Raw genomic sequence first — 23,118 nt, 5'->3', positions numbered from 1 at the left:
ATTGCCGTAAGTGTTTGCCACTGCATTTTTTTAACAAACAATTTTATTGCGGTATTTTAGGCATATAGAAAAAGTCAAGACACAAATTAAACATAGTACAAACCATAGCTCTGTTCACGCAAGGACCTGCCTCAATATCCCACTACTCTTACCCCCCCTGCTGACACTTACTTCTCTGCGAAGAAGTCAATAAATGGCTGCCACCTTCGGGCGAACTTCTCAAGACGAACTTGACTTTTTCTAGGCCAAGAAAGCTCACCATGTACGATAGCCATACCTCGGGGGGGGGGGGGGGGCTTTGAGTCCCTCCATGCTAACGGTATTCGTCGCCGGGCTACTAGGGGAGCAAAGGTCAGAACGTCGGCCTCTCTCTCTTCCTGGACTCCCATACCCTCCGAAACCCCAAAGATTGCCACCTCAGGACTCATTACCGCAGCAGTTTTCAATACCCGGGACATGACATCTGCGAAACCCTGCCAATACCTCCTGAGTTTAAGGCACGACCAGAACATGTGTACATGGTTAGCCGGCCCTCCGGCGCATCTAGCACACTTGTCCTCCAGCCCGAAGAATTGCTCATCCGGGCCACCGTCATGTGGGCCCGGTGCACAACCTTAAACTGAGCCTGGCGCATGTTGCGGTCGTGTTTACTCTGCTTAGGGCTTCTGCCCAGACACCGTCCTCTATCTCTTTCTCTTCACCCCCCCCCCCCCCACCAAGCTCCTCCCACTTAAGTTTCAGGTCCTCGGTCTGCGTATCCTCAGCTCTCATTAGCTCCTTGTAGACGTCTGAGACTCTACCCTCCCACCTCACCTCTAGAAACTACCCTGTCCTGCCTCCCCTTCGGCGGGAGACGTGGGAAGGACGGCACAAGTCTGCATACAAAATCGCACACCTGTAAGTAAAGTCGTTCCCTCTCGCCAGCCCAAACTTCTCCTCCAGCGCCCTCATGCTCGGAAAGCTCCCTTCCAGGAACAGATCCCTCCTCCACAGTCTACCCCCTGTCCATGTTCCCCGGGGCAAATCGGTTGTTGCCGCAGATTGGGGTCCACGCCGATACTCTTACCTCCTCTACATGCCTCCTCAACTGGCCCCAGATCCGAAGAGCCGCTGGTGGAGTACCGTGCCGGCGGAAGCGGCAGAGGCGCCGTGACCAGGGCTGCTAAGCTAGTGCCCCTGCACGAAGCAGCCTCCATCTGCTCCCAAACCGACCCCGCACCCACCATCCATTTCCTTATCATCGCTATGTTGGCTGCCCAGTAATAGTTGCTGAAGTTTGGCAATGCCGGCCCCCCCATCTCTGTTCCTTTCAAGCATCACCGCGGGGACTTCTGTGCCCATATAAATGCCAGAATAATTTTATTCAGCCTCTTAAAGAAGGACCACGGGATAAAGAAGGGGGTCACTGAAAAACAAACAAGAACCATGGGAGAATCATCATCTTAACAGTCTGCACCCTCCCCGCCAATGCCAGCGGGAACGCATCCCACCTCCGGACTTCCCTCACTCGTTCCACCAGTCGGGACAGGTTGAGCTTATGCAACTTGCCCCAGTCCTGTGCCACCTGAATCCCCAAATATCGGAAACTCTCCCCCACTAGCCTGAACGGCAACCCCTCCAGCCTACTCTCCTGCCCCCTCACCTGAATTACAAACAACTCGTTCTTAGCCATGTTCAGTTTGTATCCGGAGAACCGGCCAAATTCCCTCCGGGTTGCCATAATACCGTCCATCCCCACCATTGGGTCCGTTACATATAACAACAGATCATCTGCGTATAACGAGACTCTATGTTCCACTCAACCCCCCGGACCAGCCCTTTCCAGCCCCTAGAAGCTCTCGGTGCAATTGCCAACGGCTCTATGGCCAGCCAAACAGCAGTGGGGAGAGAGGGCAGCCCTGTCTTGTCCTACGGTGCAGTCTAAAGTAGTCCAATGTCGTCCTGTTCGTCCTTACACTCTCCTCTGGGGCCTGATACAATAGCCTAACCCAGTCGATGAACCCCGCCCCGAACCGTCCTCGTACTTCCCACAGGTAATCCCACTCGACCCGGTCAAAAGCCTTTTCAGCATCCATGGCTACCTCTATCTCTACCTCCCTACTCTCTGGGGCCATCATAATCACATTGAGCAGCCTTCTTAAGTTGGCCACCAGCTGCCCCCCCCCCCTTTACAAACCCGGTTTGATCCTCCACAATTACATCCGGAACACGGTCCTCAATTCTGGTCGCCAAAATCTTGGCCAGTAACTTGGCGTCTACGTTGATCAAAGAGATCGGCCTGTATGACCCACAAGGTCCTTATCCCGTTTCAGAATGAGCGACATGGTGGCCTGCGACATCGTCGGGGGTAAACTCCCTCTGTCTCTTGCCTCGTTAAAGACCCTGACCAGCACCGGCCCCACTATCCGGTAAACATTTTGTAAACTCCACCGGATACCCGTCCAGCCCCGGGGCTTTACCGGACTGCATGACCTTAAGGCCCCCCAATACCTCTCCGATCCTGACCAGGGCCCCCAGTCCGTCCACCACCCCCCTCCCCACTCTTGGGATGGTCAGTCTGTACAGGAATCACCTCATATCTCTTTTCCCCCCCCCCCCTCGTACAGCTTCCTATATAAATACTTAAAGACCTTGTTCAGCCTTGCTGGGTCACCCACTACATTACCTGATGCATCCACTACCCTCCCTATTTCCTTAGCCGCTTCCCTCTTCCTTAGTTGTTGCGCAAGCATTCTACTGGCCTTCTCCCCATGCTCATAAATCGCGCCTTTTACCTTTCTAAGCTGCTCTGCAGCCTCTGTCGTTTCCTGAGTAACTCTGGCCTCGGGGATTGCCACTGTATTTCTATTGACCCATCCCTTAACCTAATCTGTCAATTCACTTTAGCCAGCTCAACTTTCATGCCCTCATAATTGCCCTTATTTATGGGCAGCACGGCGGTGCAGTGGTTAGCAATGCTGCCTCCCCACGGCACCGAGGCCCCAAGTTCGATCCCGGCTCTTGAGTCATTGTCCGTGTGTAGTTTGCACAGCCTCCCCGTGTTTGCGTGGGTTTCGTCTCCACAATCCAAAAGATGTGTAGGGTAGGTGGATTGGCCATGCTAAATTGGCCCTTAATTGGAAGAAATTAATTGGGTACTCTACATTAATTTTTTTAAATTACCCTAAATATTTTAAAACATAGTCTCCGTCCCACTCCCCTCTCCCGACTGAATGTAATGATCACTGCTACCACGGGGTGTCTTCACTATGTGTCGTGGTAATATTCATAGAGCCACCTCTTTACCTTTTCCTCTCATCCTGTCCTTCCTAAATATCCTGTGCCCCTAAATATGTAGGTCATAGTCCATCCTCCTGCAGCTATGTCTCCGTACTACTATCAAATTATACTTGTTTGTTTCTATGTGCGCTGCAACTAACATTTGGCAGATGTATTGGTATTCCTGGCAACTCCATTTACATTTCTGCATCCATTGTTCATCACCCTCGAATGTTCCACTATTTAAGATCTACTCCTCAACTTGCTGCTTCATGCTGTCAGCACAACTGCTTAATTTAAATTTATTTTGCTTTGCTGCTTGCATTTTCTTAACATTTGTCCTGCTGGTTAAATTTGCAACTTTGTTTTTCCAGCTTCACTGCTTGTACAAATTTTTCTTGTTGCTAAATTTAAGTACTTCCTTCAATTCAATACTTTAATCTAGCCATGTTTAATATGATGTATGATCATTCCCATAAAGACTAATGTTGTGTTTACTTACAACACAAGACTTGTTTCAGAATAAATTCTTGCATTGTAAAGCGTTTTGCGAAACCCTAAGACCTAAAAGGCACAACATGAGCAGAAGTTTGTTTATATATTGAACAAATATTAATGTAATACTACAACATATCTAATGAAAGGATGGTGGAGGCAGAGACCCTCAACATTTAAGTATTTAGATGTGCATTTGCAATGCCAAGACATAGGCTATGGGCCAAATGCTGGAAAATGGGATTAGAATAGTTAGGTGGTTATTTTTGACCACAGACGTGATGGGCCGAAGGGCCTTTTCTCTGCTGTTGAACTCCATGAACTTGCTGAACACCACAATCGCGCGTCCATATATTCACACAGGTAAAATCAACTTGGATATTTCAAATCCATGTGTTTGACACTTGTAAACTTAATTAAATGTGATGATGTTCATTAATGACAAAGGTAAGAAGTTGTATGCTTGTGCCTAGCTGCTAAAAAATACAGATTTTATACTTAAGCTGGTGCAACACCTTCAATCAATGCTATGCTAGTATAACTACCAGTTTTGTAATGTTTGTTATGGAACAGATTACATTTTTTCCCCCAAATAATATTGGGTATAATATAAGCAACACATTTTCACTACTACTTATTTACATAGGGAATGTTTCACAGCTACTACTTTGAAATGTTAGAAGTACTTCTCTGATCAAGAATTATAAAATCAATGTATGCTTTTTAAAAAAAAAAAAAAAAAAGTTTGTTCATGATTGGCTGCATTTGCTTTTATTTACTGTGTAAATCATTTCAGTGTAAAGTCAAAAGTGCCAGGTACAACCCATACTCCAAGCAGCCTCCTGATGAAATAACTATAGCACTGTTGCAGATTGTAACCTGCACCAAAGTACAAGCTGCTGATGCTTTAAAATTGTGACTTTGGATTTTGCAAGTATATATCCATATTGGTACTGTTGTTATCTTGAAGTTTGTGAAGTGAAGAGCTGCCTTCTGTGTGTGTGTGTGTATGTTTACTGTAAAGAACAGAATGCAGAATATATATATATACCAGGTTGCACAAACATAAATTACCTCCTGATGGTTCCACTGTTCTCATAGTGCCATCCCCAATTAGATGACCTTTTTGTTTCTTTCCTTCAGGGTCCCAGTTTTTAAAAAACGTGTATGTTGCAGTGGTTGCATGAGGTATAACGAGTGTTGCAAGGTACTTTGGAATAGCTCAACAACAAAAATTTTGGAAACCAATGAACCACCCTGTGGCCTAACTGTTTTTCCTCCAACTTTCCAAGAGAAAATATAAAACGGCCACCCAGGTGATTAGAGGTGCCATCCAGGATTGATCGCGATGGTGATCTAGTATAACTTGGTTAGACTCATCATCACCTCCCTACCTGCCCCATCATTGCCCCACACTTGAGGGAAGTTTCAGATTAGCAAGAGAGTACTGGCTTTGCACCAAATGAGGGGTGAGATTTTTGTTCCTATTTGGAACCTTGAATCTGCATCCAAATCTTGGTCTTTGAAAGTGATTGGCACACAGGAATAAAAGCTTCAGTAGCTGATTTCCTCAATAAAAATGGGCGAAAGAATAAATGATCGGCATAGTGAAGATATTATTGCCTTTCTCCATTTACATAATATTCAGCTCCTATCAAGTATGTAACTTCACATTTTCCTACATTATTCCAACTGCCAAGTCTTTGTCTACTCACTTTATCTATACCCCTGTAGATTGTCATCTTCACCACTTGCCTTTCCACCTATTTTTGTGTCATCTGCAAACTTGGCAATAGTGCATTCATTTCCCAGATCCAAGTCATTAATATATTGTAAATAATTGTGGCCCCAGCACTGTCCTGTCACATTCTACTAGTTACAAGTTGCCATCCTGAAAATGACCCTGTTATCCCAATTCTCTCCTACTAGTTAGCCAATTCTCTATCCTGCAAATACACTACCATCAACACCATGGGCTCTTTTATCTTATTAAGTAACTTTTTGTGCAGTACCTTATCAAATGCTTTTTGGAAATCCAAGTGTATTCCATCTACTTGGTCCCCTTTATCCTGCTCATTATCACTTCAAAGAATTGTAATGCATTTGTCCGGCGTGATTTCCCCTTCATGAAGCCATGCTGCCTTTGCTTGATTATATATGTATTTCTAAATGCTCTGCTATTGCGTACTTTATAATGGACTCTTAATATTTTCCCAATGACCCTCTGGTCATTTGGGATTGCAAGCTCCTAAGCAACAATGGCGACTGTTGAGCGGAATCACCGAATAATACAGCACAGAAGAGGCCCTTCGGCCCATCAAGTCTGCACCGCCGCATGAAAAACAGCTGACCTGTCTACCTAATCCTGTTTGCCAGCACTTGGCCCATAGTCTTGACTGTTACAATGTGCCACCTGCTCTTCCACATACTTTTTAAAGGCTGTGAGGCAACCCACCTCTACCACCCTCCCAGGCGGTGCATTCCAGACCGTCACCGCCCTCTGGGTAAAAATAAAATTTTCAAATCTCCCCCCTCCCCCAGCTTTGTCCCCTTGTAACTGACCCTTCAACTAAGGGGAACACCTGCTTTTTGTCCATGCCCCATATAATCTTGTACACCTCGATCAGGTCGTCCCTCAATCTTCTCTGCTCCAGGGGAAACAGTCCAAGCCTATCCAACCTCTCATCATAACATACATGTTTCATCCCAGGCAGCATCTGGTGAATCACCTCTGCACCCCCTCCAGTGCAATCACATCCTTCCTATAATGTGACCAGATTTGCGCACACTACTCCAGTCTCTGGCGGGAGTCTGTTTTGAAGCATATGCACGTGGCATGATTTGAGATTGAAAGATCTTTATAAAATCATATTTTTTAAATAAGATGCAATGTAATCTCTACACTGTGGTTCAATCATGTTTTGATTTTTTTTTCTTTTAGTGAATCGCCATTACCAGTGACGTCTCGCGTGTGTTTCGTAAAGTTTCATGATCCTGACGCTGTGGGAGTGGCGCAGCATTTGACAAACACAGTCTTCATTGACAGAGCTTTGATAGTTGTCCCTTACACAGAAGGTTTGTGTTTTATTGCTTGGGTTTCTTTGGTCCTTTATCACCTCAGTTGTACCCATTGGAGCATTTTTCAGTAAATTTCAATATACCGGCATGCTAAACGTTATTAGTGATATTGAAGCATAAACCCTTGGTATACTGCCATTATTGTCTATGAAAATGTTAAATGTTAAAGCTGCAGTGTATTTTGAGACATTTCTGATGAAGCCTGTCTGACTGACTTCAGTGAATCCTTAAGAGATTAAATAATAGGACTGACTGTTATGGGCAGGACGGTTGCATTTAAAGATGGATTGCACGATAAAAAGTAACTACTTTTGACATCAAATTTTTATTTATTACATAACATTTTGGCTCTGGGTATGTTCTTGGACCAAACTTGTGCAGTGCACATTATTGTCTTGTGAACAGCACCATTGGTAATTACACAGTGAGGCCACACATTAGAACAATATACCTCAATATAATGTCCAACACTAATTTCAAATTAATTGTGATTTCCCTACCATCATCCATCTTGAAAGTGTTATATTTTGAGTAATTTATGTTTAATACACTGTAGAATTAATATTTACTTAAATAATTTTCATGCTTCAGCTAATTGAATTCAGTTATCAACATTATAACAAAAATACAACTTGGACGTAATTCTATATTTTTGCATCAGAAACCCAGCTTAAGATGGAGGTAATAAGTGATGCTACTGGCATTCTAATTACTATTTCAAAATAGTAGTTTAAAAAAAAAGTTTCTTTTTAATGCAGTACACCAAGGGTTGTTAATGGGGTGGGAAAACTTAGTCTAAAGTTTTTAAAAAGTTGGTTAATCCAGCTTTTTATATGTGCTTTTGTGAAGGTGGAGTTGTCTTTTTAATAACCATATTGTTTCATAAAACCCAGAGCATCACCCAAAATAATAAATTCTTCTCTCTGTTATCTGTGTGTGTGATTTTTATAGTGGAGAAGGCAGTTGCAGAGCCCCTTCCCTGATGACTGAAAAAGTGGGTCCTCTGCAGCAACAGGGGATTCTAGGCAATTTACAAAAGGCCAGCAAGCATAAGAGTCCCCATGTGTTGTCCTGTTGTAATCATTTGTTCTTGTTAACTACCTTTTCTCTTCACTGTTTCTATATTTCTAGGCTTTGATGTTATCCAGTTTAGATTGTATGAAGGAAAGAATTCAGGAAACTAAGAAAGGGCAGGCTAAAAGAGAAATATATTGAAAGGGATAACATACTATAGAGTAGGTAATTTTGGCACAGTTTATTTTGGTTTGTACGAGTATAGAAAGTGATTGGTAACAATTCAATTTCTAAATCAAATTATCCACTTGGAATGGCATCACGAGGCTGTGTAAGCCAAAATGGCCTGCTTTATGGTATCTGCAACATGAGGCTGTGTAAGCCAAAATGGTGTGCTTTATGGTATCTGCAATCACACATTATACTACACTGATTTTTTTTGTTAAATAAAATTCTCTCAGGGCTCTAGGTCAGTTAGTACATCATGACAGCTGCAAAATTATTTTTTTGTTTAAGTGCTCATTACATTAACCGGAAAACATTTGGCCTAGTAACGTATGCTAATTAGATTTGGTGCACTAAGCCAAGTGACTTAAGGAATTTGTTAAGATGAAAACATTTCTGGTTTGGATAGCGAAATTCGTCAATAAATCAAATTTTAAAAATACTGTCATTGTTGCAGAATTGAAACTTGTACCAATTACCCTGTGTACTATGCACATCAAAATCTAACTTTCCTGGGGCCCTTTGTAGAGGTTTTTTTTATTTGCATGATTTAATTTGTGTGTGATTGTGATTTGTGCTGTAATGAAGATTTGGATTAGCTAAATACAACCAAGAAACACGGTAAGCAAGTAATATGTGCAATAACGTGCTCAGCTTTAAAAAGGACTTGCAGCATGTCGGAACTCTTGTTTACTGGTAGACAATGGCTGTCAATTGTCTTTCTTTCTTCTGTCTGTTTTCCTTTCCCCTTTTTCTTTGTTCTTTCCCTCCTATCAAATTCTTCTTCCATCTGAGTATGAACGCCAAAGGTACATGTGAACTGCGTAATAAATTTCATAAATCATTTAAAAGACAATCCTTTAGTTATGACAGTCGGTAACATCTCAGTGATGTAAACGACCCTGATAACGCTATGCTAAGTGCATTCTGTTAATTTTATCAGCACTGCTCAGTACAGAAAGTGGAACCATTGCCTTTGTTTAACAGTGGTTTTTCTTTTTTTGTTGTTGTGTTTTACAGTTCTTTTCCCTGGTTCAGCCAGACCTATTTACCAGGCCCTGCTGAAAATACCACCCAACAGTTTTGCCTTCTGCAGCTAATCCAGTTTCTCTTAAGTGTCCTTTACTTGTTGTATGTTTTCTTGCTGAGGTGCTACACAGTATCTTTATACATGCAGTGCTGATAATTACTATTATCTGTAAAGGATAGAAATGCAGTTGGTGTGTATATATATTTACAGAATGTCACTCTTGATTATGGGGCAATGGGGCACAGTGGCAAATTGATATCTAGTAACATTGCAAAAAAAAGTGGTTCACTTACACAAAAAGTAGCATTTAATATATAATGAGCAGTATGTTTCAGCTTATTCATGAATTTCTCCTGTCTAATGGTAAGTTCTAAACAAGTCATAGTGAACTTTTTCATGATTTTGGTCCCTAAATCATAAACTTTTTTTTGTCTTGTGTATCTTGATTTTTCTGTGTGCTTTATAGTGAAGCAGCCGACACGAGTCGCTTGTTCATAAAACATCTTTTGAAAAGTTGAGAGCACAACCCCTGGAGAACCGACTGTGCTTGCTTACGTTTGGTTCATGACTAAAAAATCGAGTACAGGTGATAATATCTTGGCAGTGTTACAAAAAAAAAGTAGTGTGTATTGTGATATTTATTTATTTTTTACTATAGTATATACTGATTTTTAGATTCAGGGCAAAAAAATCAAATTTTACATCTATGACATTTCATTCTAAAAGTTTAAAGGTTTCAGTTGTAATTAGTAAAACATAAAATCTATTTTAGCAAGATTATAAGTGTACTTTCTACAAGCTAAGGTGCTGAAAACAGTGAGACCTTGTTTTGCTGGGTGTATTTATGTGTAATGAATTACCTTGTGTGGACTTGTTCTAATGCAGATCTGAATTTTTCTACAGGAGTCATTCCTGATGAATCTAAGGCTTTGTCTTTGTTGGCACCAGCTAATGCAGTGGCAGGTCTGCTGCCTGGAGGTGGACTCTTACCTACACCAAATCCTCTGACATCAGTAAGTAAGCTATTCAATTTTAAATTAATTGAAATAATTCATTTTTAAGGGGATTAATATCTGATGTGTATTTACAGCTTTCTCTACAAATGATTTTGAAATTGCAGCAGATGAAAATGAGCTAATCTTAACGTGAGTGGATGGTGGTACTTAAAAGGCATGAAGCCATTAAGATCGGTGATGGAATTTCCCCATTAGCTCAGTTGATTTTCTCCCCCCCGCCCCCCCCCCAAAAAAACCCTCTATTTCGCTGTAGTCCCATCTACTTAACATGACCAATTTCAAAATGGGCGGTTGCTTATGTCAGCCTAAATCTTGTATGTTTCAATAGGATTACCCTCATTCTTTTCAATTTCAGTGGATACATGCTCAACCTTTCCGACCTTCTCTCATAGGATAACCCCCTCATCACAGCAATCAGTCAAGTGAACCTTACCTGACCTAATACAATTATGTCCTTTCTTAAATCCGGAGACCAAAACTGTACAAAGTACTCTAGATGTGGTCACACCAATACTCTACATCTATAGCCCAAGTATGCCTATTTCTGAGAGTGGAATTTACTCCGCAGGATATTCCGGTTTCCCGGCGGCGAGGGATGCAGTCAATAGGAAATTCTGTTGACAACGGTGGGATCAGAAAATCCCGCTGGTGGGCCACCTCCACCGCCGAAAAACGCCTGGTGGGTTGCTCTGCAAATCCCGCCCTATATTCTCCATTCACCTTTGGGAGTGGAGAATCGAAGGAGGTTGAGGGGCGACCTGATAGAGGTATACAAAATTATGAGGGGCATAGACAGAGTGGATAGTCAGAGGCTTTTCCCCAGGGTAGAGGGGTCAATTACTAGGGGGCATAGGTTTAAGGTGAGAGGGGCAAGGTTTAGAGTAGATGTACGAGGCAAGTTTTTTACGCAGAGGGTAGTGGGTGCCTGGAACTCACTACCGGAGGAGGTAGTGGAAGCAGGGACGATAGGGACATTTAAGGGGCATCTTGACAAATATATGAATAGGATGGGAATAGAAGGATACGGACCCAGGAAGTGTAGAAGATTGTAGTTTAGTCGGGCAGTATGGTTGGCACGGGCTTGGAGGGCCGAAGGGCCTGTTCCTGTGCCGTACATTTCTTTGTTCTTTGTTCCAATAAGTGACAACATTGGCATTTGTGTTCTTAATCAGTTTTTGTACCTGCATGATTGATGCACCTGGACACTCAGATTGGTCTGCAGCTAGATGTCTGCAATTTTTCCCAATTTAAACAACATGGCTTTTAAAAATTCTTGCTGCCAAAGTGGAAACTGTATTTCATCTGTCCATTCAACCTATCTTTATCCCTTTACAGACTCCTTGGGCGGGATTCTCCACTCCCACGCCGTAGTGGCCGCGCCGTCGTGAACGCCGTCGAGGTTCACGACGGCGCAGAATGGCCCCGGTCCCGACCGATTCAGGCCCTGACAATGGGCCAGTATCGGGGCCGCGTCATCTACACGCGCCAGGCCTTGTCGCCCGCGTAAAAGCGGCGCCCCATAGATGACGCGGCCGGCGCCGCATAACGGACGTCATCCACGCATGTGTGGTTGCCGTCCTCTCTAAGTCCGCCCCGCAAGAAGATGGGGGACGGATCTTGCGGGGCCGCGGAAGGAAGGAGGTCCTTCAGAGAGGACGGCCCGACGATCGGTGGGCCACCCCACATTCCAGGTGAAGCCCGGTGCAGGATTCCCCCCCCCCCCCCCCCCCCCAAAGCGTTCACGCACCGCCCACGACTGCAGCGACCAGGTGTGGACGGCGCCGGGGGGAACCCACCGTTTTGGCCTGGCCGCTCGGCCCGTCCGGGCCTCAGAATAGCGGGGGTGCCGGAGAATCGCGGTTTTCGGTATCTGGCCTGCGACCCGTGAAACTCGACCGGGCCGTTCCCGCCGCTTGGGAGAATCGCGGGAGGGCACCGGACCGGCGGCCCAGGCGATTCTCCCAACCGGCGTGGGAGTGGAGAATCGCGCCCCACATGTCCTCTTCACAACTTGGTGTCATTGGCAAATGTTGTCCCATCATTAATATGGATTGTAAATAATTGAGGTGCCAGCATTGAACCCTGTGGCAGTGCACTCATTGCATCTTCCACTGAATTGAAAATGACCCATTTATGCTGACTGTTTCCTGTTCCTGTAAGTTAAACAATCCTCTATCTATACTAATGTTATGATGTGGAGATGCCGGTGTTGGTCTGGGGTGAGCACAGTACGAAGTCTTACAACACCAGGTTAAAGTCCAACAGGTTTGTTTCGATGTCACTAGCTTTCGGAGCGCTGCTCCTTCCTCAGGTGAATGAAGAGGTCTGTTCCAGAAACACATATATAGACACATTCAAAGCTGCCAGACAATGCTTGGAATGCGAGCATTAGCAGGTGATTAAATCTTTACAGATCCAGAGATGGGGTAACCTCAGGTTAAAGAGGTGTGAATTGTGTCAAGCCAGGACAGTTGGTAGGATTTTGCAGGCCAGATGGTGGGGTATGAATGTAATGCGACATGAATCCCAGGTCCCGGTTGAGGCCGCACTCATGTGTGCAGAACTTGGCTATAAGTTTCTGCTCGGCGATTCTGCGTTGTCACACGTCCTACCAACTGTCCTGGCTTGACACAATTCACACCTCTTTAACCTGAGTTTACCCCATCTCTGGATCTGTAAAGATTTAATCACCTGCTAATGCTCGCATTCCAAGCATTGTCTGGCAGCTTTGAATTTGTCTATACATTTGTTTCTGGAACATACCTCTTCATTCACCTGAGGAAGGAGCAGCGCTCCGAAAGCTAGTGACATCGAAACAAACCTGTTGGACTTTAACCTGGTGTTCTTCGTACTATACTAATGTTGCCCACTGTACTATGAGTGACACACTATGACCTTGATAATAGATACCAGTATTTTCCCTATGACAGATGTTAAGCTAGCTGACCTGTAGTTTCTTATTTTGTCTTCCCCTCTTGAATAGAGATATTGCAGTTTCAAATCCAATTGGACCTATTCAGACTAGGGAATTTTGGAAAATTTAAACCAGTGCATTTACTATCTCAACAAGCACTTTTTCTTAAGACCCCAGGTTGAAGTCCATCAGGACTTGGGGACTAGTCAGCTTTTAGTTCTAACAATGTTCTCTGTATTTGGTCTTTGGTGATTGAATTGTTTTAAGTTGCTCCCTGCCTTTCACCGCTTGATACACACTTCTTGGATATTATTTATATCCTTTACAGTGAAGACAGATGTAAAATATTTTTTCAATTCAGCCACATATTCCGTATTTTCCATTATTAATTCCCCAGACAATTTGTAGTGGACTACTGTTCACTTTCCTTTATAAATAACTGTGTAAACTCTTATTCTCGGTTTTATATTTGTTGCTAACTTCCTCTTATACTCTTAATTTCCTCCTTTTTTTTGTAATTCCATGTGTTTTTTTGTATTCTGCCCAAGCTTCTAACCTACCATTAATCTTTGTGGAATTGTACACATTTTGTTTAATTTTTAAAAAAAATTTAGTGTCCAATTCATTTTTTCCAATTGAGGGACAATTAACATGGCCAATCCACCTACCCTGCACATCTTTGGGTTGAGGGCGAAACCCACCCAAACACTGGGAGAATGTGCAAACTCCACACGGACAGTGACCCAGAGCCAGGATCGAACCTGGGACCTCGGCGCCATGAGGCAGCAGTGCTATCCACTGTGCCGCAGTGCTGCTTACTTTTTATTTCAATTTGGTGCTACCTTAATTTCCTTAATTGGCCACAGATGATGCACCTTTCCCCTAGAATCCTTCTTTCTCGGTATCTTTGCTGATGGTTATATGTCTGCTACTGTATCTCTACTGACTTATTCCTTAATTCTCCAGCTGTCTTCATAATTGCCCTTAAGTTCAAACCACTAGCCTTTGACCAACTCTTCCCTCACTCAAGCTGAATGTGAAATTCATATTATGATCACTGCTATCTTAAGTGTGCCTTTACTGTGAAATTATTAATTTGTATTGGTGAAAGTTTCATTGTTGGTCACACTGTCGAGTGCTCCCATTTATGTTGGACAGAACAGAAATGCTGGATTTGGGGTGTATTTATTTTTTTGCTTGTCCATGTTTTTATACCTTGATTGATATACCTCCCAAGAAAAGTAAAATGCAACTATTTCACTATAAGTTCAAGCATTATTAGTTTGCGTTATTCTCTTCAAATTACAATTGGCATCATTAAAACAATGTTAAATCTCTTTAATTATGTTGTCTGCAGCACACATTTAACAAATTTTGTGTCAAAGTTGAAGTTCTCCCAGGTGCAGTAACGTTTAATTAGTTTGAGATTTTAAATATCTTTTGGGCAATATCATCTTACTAAATGTGCTTGCCTGTCAGATGATAACTCCGACCATGCTTTACATTGAATATTAACAGCCATCACCTGATGCTTGCAGTTTGGCTTCTGAAACCATGTTCTTAGATTGTTAGCTGATTTCATATCAAAATTAATTGTTAAGAGGAGCAAAACATTACTCAGTAGCAGTAGTATATAACTGTGTTAGGCCTTGAAGGTTGGTATCTGTATTAGGAATAGGATTTGGGGAAATTCTGAGACTTGTTTCTCATAAGTTTCATTTGTGTCTCATGATTTGAGAGTCTGGGAACAATTTAGATGCCCCGAAGTTGGGTGATTCTAACATTCTCACAATCTCTTTTTGTAAGTTTCATAAAGGTGCGTCTGTACTATTTTTCCAAAAGTTTTCAAATTGCATTGAAATGAGTGTGTGGGGGGTGGGGACTATTGATAAATTATAATTGTATAGAATTTTGTTCTGTTTATATTTTCTAAATCGAGATTAAAGTTGAAAGAATTTTAATATGTAAAGTATAATACAGGTGTATTGATTTATGTATGTTATGCTTGAAAGCAATTTCAACAGTGAAATAATAGAACACAAATGTATTGCACTGTATGAAAGTACGTTGGATAAAGTGCCACTTTTTAATTGCATATTGACACCAGTGTACTTTGTAACCCAGTAATAACATGGGAAATGTTTTTGCCTTCAGAAGCAGATGATGATTATTTTTGTGACTTTTGGAATTGAACGTAACTTTTTCAAAATTCTTGGCACTTTTCCTAAATGTAGTTTGGCTTAAAATGTGCAGCACAGATAGTCATCAGCATTGCTTCAAAATATCTGAATTGAATAGTTTGGGATTTATCTGAATTCCCATTGGCTAGATTTTACAGTGGGGGGGGGGGGCGATGCGATGCAAGTGCATTCACCATTGACCTCAAACGAAACTGCTGACTAAGATTTAGCAATTTTGGTTTTCCCCAGGGCGGCACGGTGGTGCAGTGGTTCGTACTGCTGCATCACTGCGCTCTGGCCCTGGGTCGATGTCCGCGTAGAGTTTGTACATTCTCCGTGTTCGTGTGGGTCTCAACCCCACAGCCCAAAAGATGTGCAGGCTAGGTGGATTAACCGTGCTAAATTGTCCTTTAATTGGAAAAATAAATAATTGGGTACTGTTTTAAAAATAAAAATGTTTTAAAATTTGGTTTTCCCCCATCAAATGGCAATTTAAATCTGTTAACAAGTCACGAGGAGGGGGGTTAATTTGCAGAAACATAACTTGATCCAGAGAAACGTAGGACCGCTAGATGACAACTTCTGGATTTCTGTGTTATTCTGCACGTGTGGAATCTATATTTGCTGTCAATTTTCAGTGAAATAATGAAGGCAAGTGCTGGCAGTTTTGACACTGTTATCACCACAAAATCCAGGCCACAAGTTTTATTTTTGAACCTTACATTTGTACCAAACTGTAAATTGGTGTCTTTCATTTCGTATTTTACTTCAGATGCAGATAAACATATGAAAAGGTGAGTTGAGAATTCAATCTCAAGAGCAGGGTACATTTAACTTAATTTGATCGAATATCTGACTAGAGAGGCTAGCTAACCTTTCTTAAAAGAGCATTTATCATTCTTCAAATAATATGGGTATATTTTCTATCCATAAAGTCAGACTTCCATCAAATGTAAATATGCTGTTATTTTTGACAATACATTGGAGCGGTACAGGAAATAAATCATGTGAAGGTTATTTTCAATTAAAGGTTTTGCACAATCAATTTTTTCAGACAATTCTTTGTCTTTCAACCAGCTCAGCAGTGTTCCTTTGGCTGCTACTCTTGGGAATGTTAATCCTGGTTTGGACCCAACTCTTGCTGCACTTGGACTGCCAGGAACAAACTTGAATTCACAGGTAAGTGTGGGACAGCTGTAACAGAATCGATGCTGAGATGGCATTTGGCTGCTATTTTGACTTCATATCCGCATACGCTATGCTTAAATTAATTCGGCAAGGGGAGGGGACACAGACTGTTTGCAGAATAGGGACCCAGCATAACACAAAAGCAGAACAGGGACACAGCAGAACATGCAAAAGCAATCAAGTCAGAGGGAATATAGCAGTTGTAAGTTTCAAGGGAGTAAGACCAGGCTGGATGGTTTCTACTTTAAAGCCAGGAGTATTACAGGTAAAAATGATGAGTTAAACGTGAGGATTGACACGTGGAATTGTGATATAGTAGCCATCATGGAGACGTGGTTGAGGAAGGAGCAAGATTGGCAGCTCAACATCCTGGATTATAAAATCTTCAGGCAAGACGGGGGGTAAAAGAGGAGGAGGGATTGCATTATTAATTAAGGAGCGATGATATCTTGGTGGGGAGATCAAATGAAGCTTTGTGGGTAGTGCTTGGGAACAAAATAGGGACAGCCACATTGCTAGGTGTTTATTATAGACCCCCAGATAGTGGTGGGAAATTGAGGAGCAGATATGTGCGCAATTCGCAGAGGTGTACAAAATAATAATAGGGTGAACCTCCAATGGTGGCCATGTGTTTGGTGGTTCCCACGCGGGGGAACTTTCTCGCCCATAAATCCCGGTCGTACCTTTGAATGCAGTCACAATTCTCATAGGTGAAGGTGTCGGCAATATTTTGTGCAGGGTCCGGAATGCACGCGGCAAAGAGCAACGAAGGAAAAGGAAAGCTGCTACAAGCAGACCGTGAGGCACTGAAAAGCGTGGTTGAAGGTGTGATGGTGGCAGACCTGGAGTTGGCACTTAACGCCCAATGTCTACTGCTCAGTTGGTAGACTTTTTTTTAACTGCTTAGTTCCAGAAACAGAAGATCTTGTAAGGGCCATTGATCTGATTTAAAGTGGAAGTGGAGAGAGTTAATCTGTGTTTAGAGGCTCTGGGTGTGTTGCTCTGAAAAATGGAGTGGTTTGTCACTGACTATGAGGACCGGCTGGCCTTGGTGGAAGCAAAGCTTTCCTTGATGGCTGACTGCTTCAGAAAAAGTACGTGACAAGGTGGACGAGTTGGAGAATCAAACAGGGATTTGTGGACTTGGTTAGACTGTTGTACAAAGCTCCAAAAGCAAGTATCTCTACTAATGGGGTTAACTCTTAGCATTTCAATTTGCAACGGGGAAAGAAGCAAGGGTGTCCACTCTCTTTGCTGTTGAAGTTGAGCCTTTGGCAATGGCTCTTCGGATGTCTGGAGAATGGAAGGGTATTGGGGAAGAAGGGGTGGGAGGGGGAAGGAGAGTGGAGCATCGACTCTCTTTGTGCATGGATGACCTGTTGTACGTTTCTAATCCCATGGAGTCATTTGACTGGATTCTTTTCTTAAAATAAATTTAGAGTACCCAATTAATTTATTCCAATTAAGGGGCAATTTAATGTGGCCAATCCACCTACTCTGCACATCTTTGGGTTGTGGGGGCTAAACCCACGCAAACACTGGGAGAATGAGCAAACTCCACACTGACCCAGAGCCGGGATCGAACCTGGGACCTCGGAGCCGTGAGGCAGCAGGGCTAACCCATTGCGCCACCGTGCTGCCCCATTTGACTGGATTCTGAGTGCATTTGGCTTCTTCTCCGGATAAAGTTCAATGCGGCGAAGAGCGAGATGTTCCTGATCTCCGGAGGACAAAAGGGCCGTTTGAGTGGGCTCCTGTTTCGCTTGGCGAGAAGGAGCTTTCGCTCTCTGGGGATTCAGCTGGCATGTGACCGGGTTCAACTTCACAAGTTAAATCTGGCAAATTTAGTGGAGGGGATGAAAGAGGAGTTTAAAGATGGGGCAGTCTGCTGCTATCCCTATCTGGGAGAGTCCAGACAATAAAGATGGTGATCCTGCCGAGGTACCTTTTTGTATTCCAGAATCTCAATCTTTCTGCCCAAATATTTTTCAGAAACGTCAGTGGGCTTATTTGTGTGGGTGGGGAGGATTCCACAAATTAAGAGAGTTTATCTGGAGAGGGGTAGGCGGGGTGTGGCCTGGCTGTCCCTAATTTTCAGAGTTAGTACTGGGCTGGCTGTCCCTAATTTTCAGAGTAGTACTGGGCTGCCAATATTGTCATGGTCCAGAAATGGGTGTTAGATCAAGGTGGGTGGGTGTGGTACAGGGTGGTATCGTGTAGGGAGACCTCCTTAAGGGCATTGGCTTCAGCTCCTCTACCATTCTCACTGAGTAGGTACTCCTCAAATCCAGTGATAGCTTCCACTTTGAGGGTGTGGAATTAGTGCTGGCTACATTTTGGCGTGGAGGGCATGTACAGAAAGGTCCTGATCTGTGGTCGCCGTTGATTTGACCAAGCAAGATTGGATGCCTGGTTTAAGGAGTTGGGACCCTTTGGGGATCAAATACTTCGAGGACCTGTTTCTGGGTGGGAAGTTTGCAGACCTAACTCAGCTGTTGGAGGCTTACCAATTGCCAAGTAATAATGAATTCAAATATCTCCAAATAAGGGCCTCTTTCAGTAAAGAAGTGGGTTCGTTCCCAATGTTGCTGCCCTTGAGTCTGCAGGACAGGCTCCTCTCGGCGGATGATATTGGGGAAGGCAAGATCTCCAATGTGTACGCTAAGTTGGCCAGGAAGGAGGAGGTTTCTGCGATGCAAATTGGCAAAAATGGAATGAGGAATTGGGAGGCAAGGTGAGAGGTTAGCTTTGGGAAGCACTGTGTAGGATTAATGCATCCTTGTGTGCTAGATTTAGTCTTATTCAGCTTAAGGTTGTACATAGATCAAGTACGTCACCGGCAAGGCTGAGCAGATTCTTCCCAGAAGTTGATCAGTGTGTACGATGTGCCAGGTCTTCTGTGAATCATGCCCACATGTTTGGTACTGTGCAAAATTGGTGGGGTTCTGGGAAGGAGTCACAGATGTATTGTCTCAAGTAGTGGGAATGGTGGTCAAGCCTTCTCCATGAGTAGTGATTTTTGGAGTTTCTAAGGATCTGATATTTTGGTGGGGATGGAGGCCAATGTTGTGGCTTTCGCCCCCTTGCTAGCACGATGGGGAATTTTGCTAAATTGGCGGTCCTCGGATCCACCAAGTATCAGGTCATGGGTGCGGACCTTGCTGAGTTTCTTCATTTGGAGAGAATTAAGTTCGCCATTAGAGGTATGGATGAGGGGGTTCTTCGTGAGATGGAAGCTGGTCATTGTCTTTTTCAAGAAGTATTCAAATGTCAATGGGGAGGGGGGGGGGAAGGAGTAGGGTGGAGTACAGTAACTATTGGCTATTATGGGGTGGGTGTACTTCATTTTGTTTAAATTTGTCTGGGGATGTAGCTGATGTATTTGTATATATGGGGATTTTTCTGATGTTATACTGCTATCGCGTTATATGGAGTGTTTGCCATTATTTTATTGGCTTCCCGTTTTTGTATTTTCTGGATATACCTCCAATACATTCTTTTAAAATAAAATAAAAATAAGAGGGTAATTATATTATGTGATTTCTACTTTCCCAATATTAATTGGGATAGTCACTGTGTTAAGGGCTTAGATGGAGTGGAGTTCTTAAATGTGTACAGGAGAAGCTATTAGCTCAATATGTAGTGGGTCTAACCAGGGACCTAATTCTGGGAAATGAAGCCAGGCAGGTGGTTGATGTGATGGTGGGTGGGCATTTTGATGATAGTGACCATAACATGGTTCAATTTAAGTTTGTTATGGGCAAGTTGGAAAAAAAAGTTGCGGATTGGGGAAGAACGGATTTTAGTTGAATAAGGCAGGATCTGGCCACGGTGGACTGGAAAGAGTTACTTGTGGGGAAACCAACAGAAGAGCAGTGGGGGGATGTTCAAAAAGGAAATGGGGAGTGTACAGGTCCAACATGTTCCCTCTAGAGTAATAGGAAAGAGTAACATTAACCCAGAGAACCATAGATGACCAGAGACATTCAGGATACGATGCAAAGTAAAACAGGTTTTAATAAGTACAAGGGGAGCAAATCAACAGTGGCTTCAGTGGAGTACAGGAAGTGTAAGATGGAGTTTGAGAAAGCAATTGGGAGAGCAAAGAGGGGATTTGCAAAAGCTCTGGCTAGTAAAAGTAGGGGAAACTCCAAGATATTCTTTCAATAAGTATATCAATGGGAAGAGGATAACCAGGGAAAGAGTAGGGACCAACAGTGAAATCTCTGGGTGGAGCCAGAGGACATTGGTAGGGTGTTGAACAAATCCTTCATATCTGTCTTCATCAAAGAGAATGAGGAGGTAGATCTAGAACCCGGGAGAGAGACTGTGAGGTTCTTGAGCAAATTGTCATAAATGGTGACCAGGTGTTGGCAGGCTTACAAGTGGACAAATCTCCAAGTCCGGATGAATTGTGTCCCAGGATGCTGTGGGAAGTGAGGGAGGAGACAGGGCTCTGACTGACGCAAATTTTTAATTCCTCTCTGACCTCCGAGGAAGATTGGAGAGCAGCTAATGTGGTCCCACTATTTTAAAAAGGTTGCAGAGACAAGCTCGGGAACTACAGATCAGTGAGTCTCATGTCCGTGGTGGGGAAACTATTGGAGAAAATTCTGAATGAGTATCTATTTCCACTTGGTGAGGCAAAGATTGATTGGGGATAGTCAGCATGGCTTTGTCAAAGGGAGGACATGCCTAACAGATTTGATTACATTTTTTGAGCATGTGTGCAGGTGATCAAAGGGCAGCACGGTAGCATTGTGGACCACAATTGCTTCACAGTTCCAGGGTCCCAGGTTCGATTCCCGGCTTGGGTCATTGTCTGTGCGGAGTCTGCACATTCTCCCCGTGTGTGCGTGGGTTTTCTCCGGGTGCTCTGGTTTCCTCCCACAGTCCAAAGATGTGCAGGTTAGGTGGATTGGCCATGCTAAATTGCCCTTAGTGTCCGAAATTGCCCTTAGTGTTGGGTGGGGTTACTGGGTTATAGGGTGGATGTGTGGACCTTGGGTAGAGTGCTCTTTCCCAGAACCGGTGCAGACTCGATGAGCCGAATGGCATCCTGCACTGTAAATTCTATGATAATAATGAAAGTCACATTGATTTCAGCAAAGCCATTGACAAGGTCCCACAAGGGAGACTTGTAAAGAAGGCAAATGCGCATGGGAAAGAGGGTACATTCAAAGTTGGCTTTGTTGTCGGAGACCGGATGATGACAGACAGCTGTTTTAGTGTCCAGTGGAGTACAATAGGGATCTGCTGGGTCCCCAATTGCTTGTCATTTATATAAATCATGTTAAAGTCCCAACAAGTTTGTTTCGAATCACTAGCTTTCAGAGTGCAGCTTCTTCAACGGGTGATTCACCTGATGAAGGAGCTGCGCTCCGAAAGCTAGTGATTCGAAACAAACCCGTTGGACTTTAACCCGGTGTTGTAAGACTTCTTACTGTGCCTACCCCAGTCCAATGCTGGCATCTGCACAAAATTTATATAAATTACATAGTTGACTAAGTGGTGGATAGCATCAGTAAATTTACGGATGACACAAAGATTGACTGGGTGGTTAATAAGTGAGACTGAGTGTCTTGGGTTACAGGGAGATATAGACAGGATGGTTAAATGGGCAGAAACGTGGCTGATGGACTATAACCCTGAAAAGTGTGAGGTGTAATTTGGCAAGCAAGTATTCAATGAATGGCATGGCACGGGGAAGTTCTGAGGAACACAGGGATCTTGCCGTGTTTGTCCATGGATCTCTGAAGGCAGAAGAGCAGATTAATAGAGTGGTGAAAAAGGCATATGGGTCACTTGCCTTTATTAATCAAGGCATAGATTACAGAAGCACGGAGGTCATGTTGGAGTTGGTATGGAACTTTGGTGAGGCCACAGCTGGTGTACTGTGTCCAATTTTGGTTGCTACATTCTAGGAAGGATGTGATTGCACTGGAGTGTGTGCAGAGGTGATTCACCAGGATGTTGCCTGGCATGGAACATATGAAGTTATGAAGAGAGATTGGATAAGCTCGTGTTGTTTTCACTGGAGGAGAAAAGATTGAGGAGCGACTTGATTGAGGTGTCCCAAGATTGAGGAGCATGGCCAAGGTGGATAGAGAGCAGCTGTTCCCCAGAGTTGAAGGGCCAGTTATGAGGGGACACCAGGTCAGGGGCAGGAGGTTGAGAGGGGATTTGAGGAGTAACCCAGAGAGTGGTGATGGTCTGGAATGCACTTCCTGAGAGGGTGGTAGAGGCGGGTTGCCTCTCACCCTTTAAGAAATACCTGGATGAACATTCAAGTCTATGGGCCAAGTGCTGGCAAATGGGATTAGGTAGGCAGGTCAGGTGTTTTTCGGGCATCTGCAGACTCGATGGGCCTCTTCTGTGCGATATTCTATGAGTACTTCCAAGTTTCATGCTTCTAATGGAACTGGTTTCTCAATGACATGTTAATCGGCAACGTCATTTCTTCTTACTATTTGTGCTTTAGATCCACTGATCTTCCACTTCAGCTGTATTTTTTCATCCAACTAACTGCACAGTGCATCCAGATGTGAACAGTGGGATTTGTGAAGTTGTATTGTTCTTTGAATTTAGCTGTTCAACTAACTCATTCTGAGTAACAGGAAAGTCACTACAATTGTTCCCAGAATTTACTGGGTTTTGGAAGAGCCTAGCCGCTCACTGCCTATTCTGCTGTGAAATAGGTGACAATACAAATCAAATGTA

General features: G+C 43.4%; 1 protein-coding gene across 5 annotated transcripts in view; it reads left to right on the top strand.

Moving 5' to 3' along the window:
- The window catches only part of srsf11 (serine and arginine rich splicing factor 11), a 54,603-nt gene that overhangs the window by 5,740 nt on the left and 25,745 nt on the right, over positions 1 to 23,118 (top strand). For 3 of the 5 annotated variants that reach the window (XR_011948193.1, XM_072511046.1, XM_072511045.1), the window contains exons 2-4: positions 6,695 to 6,828; positions 10,004 to 10,113; positions 16,288 to 16,389. Coding sequence is in view for 4 of the 5 variants with exons in the window: in XM_072511046.1 (XP_072367147.1) it covers positions 6,695 to 6,828; positions 10,004 to 10,113; positions 16,288 to 16,389 (346 nt within the window). In the remaining variant the exon portion in view is untranslated. The other 2 variants (XM_072511048.1, XM_072511047.1) reach the window with 2 other exon arrangements.

This window comes from Scyliorhinus torazame, chromosome 7 (genome assembly GCF_047496885.1).
Source record: "Scyliorhinus torazame isolate Kashiwa2021f chromosome 7, sScyTor2.1, whole genome shotgun sequence".
Lineage (NCBI taxonomy): Eukaryota > Metazoa > Chordata > Chondrichthyes > Carcharhiniformes > Scyliorhinidae > Scyliorhinus > Scyliorhinus torazame.
Note: the sequence above shows the minus strand (reverse complement) of the source record. Positions and strands in the feature narration are given on the sequence as shown.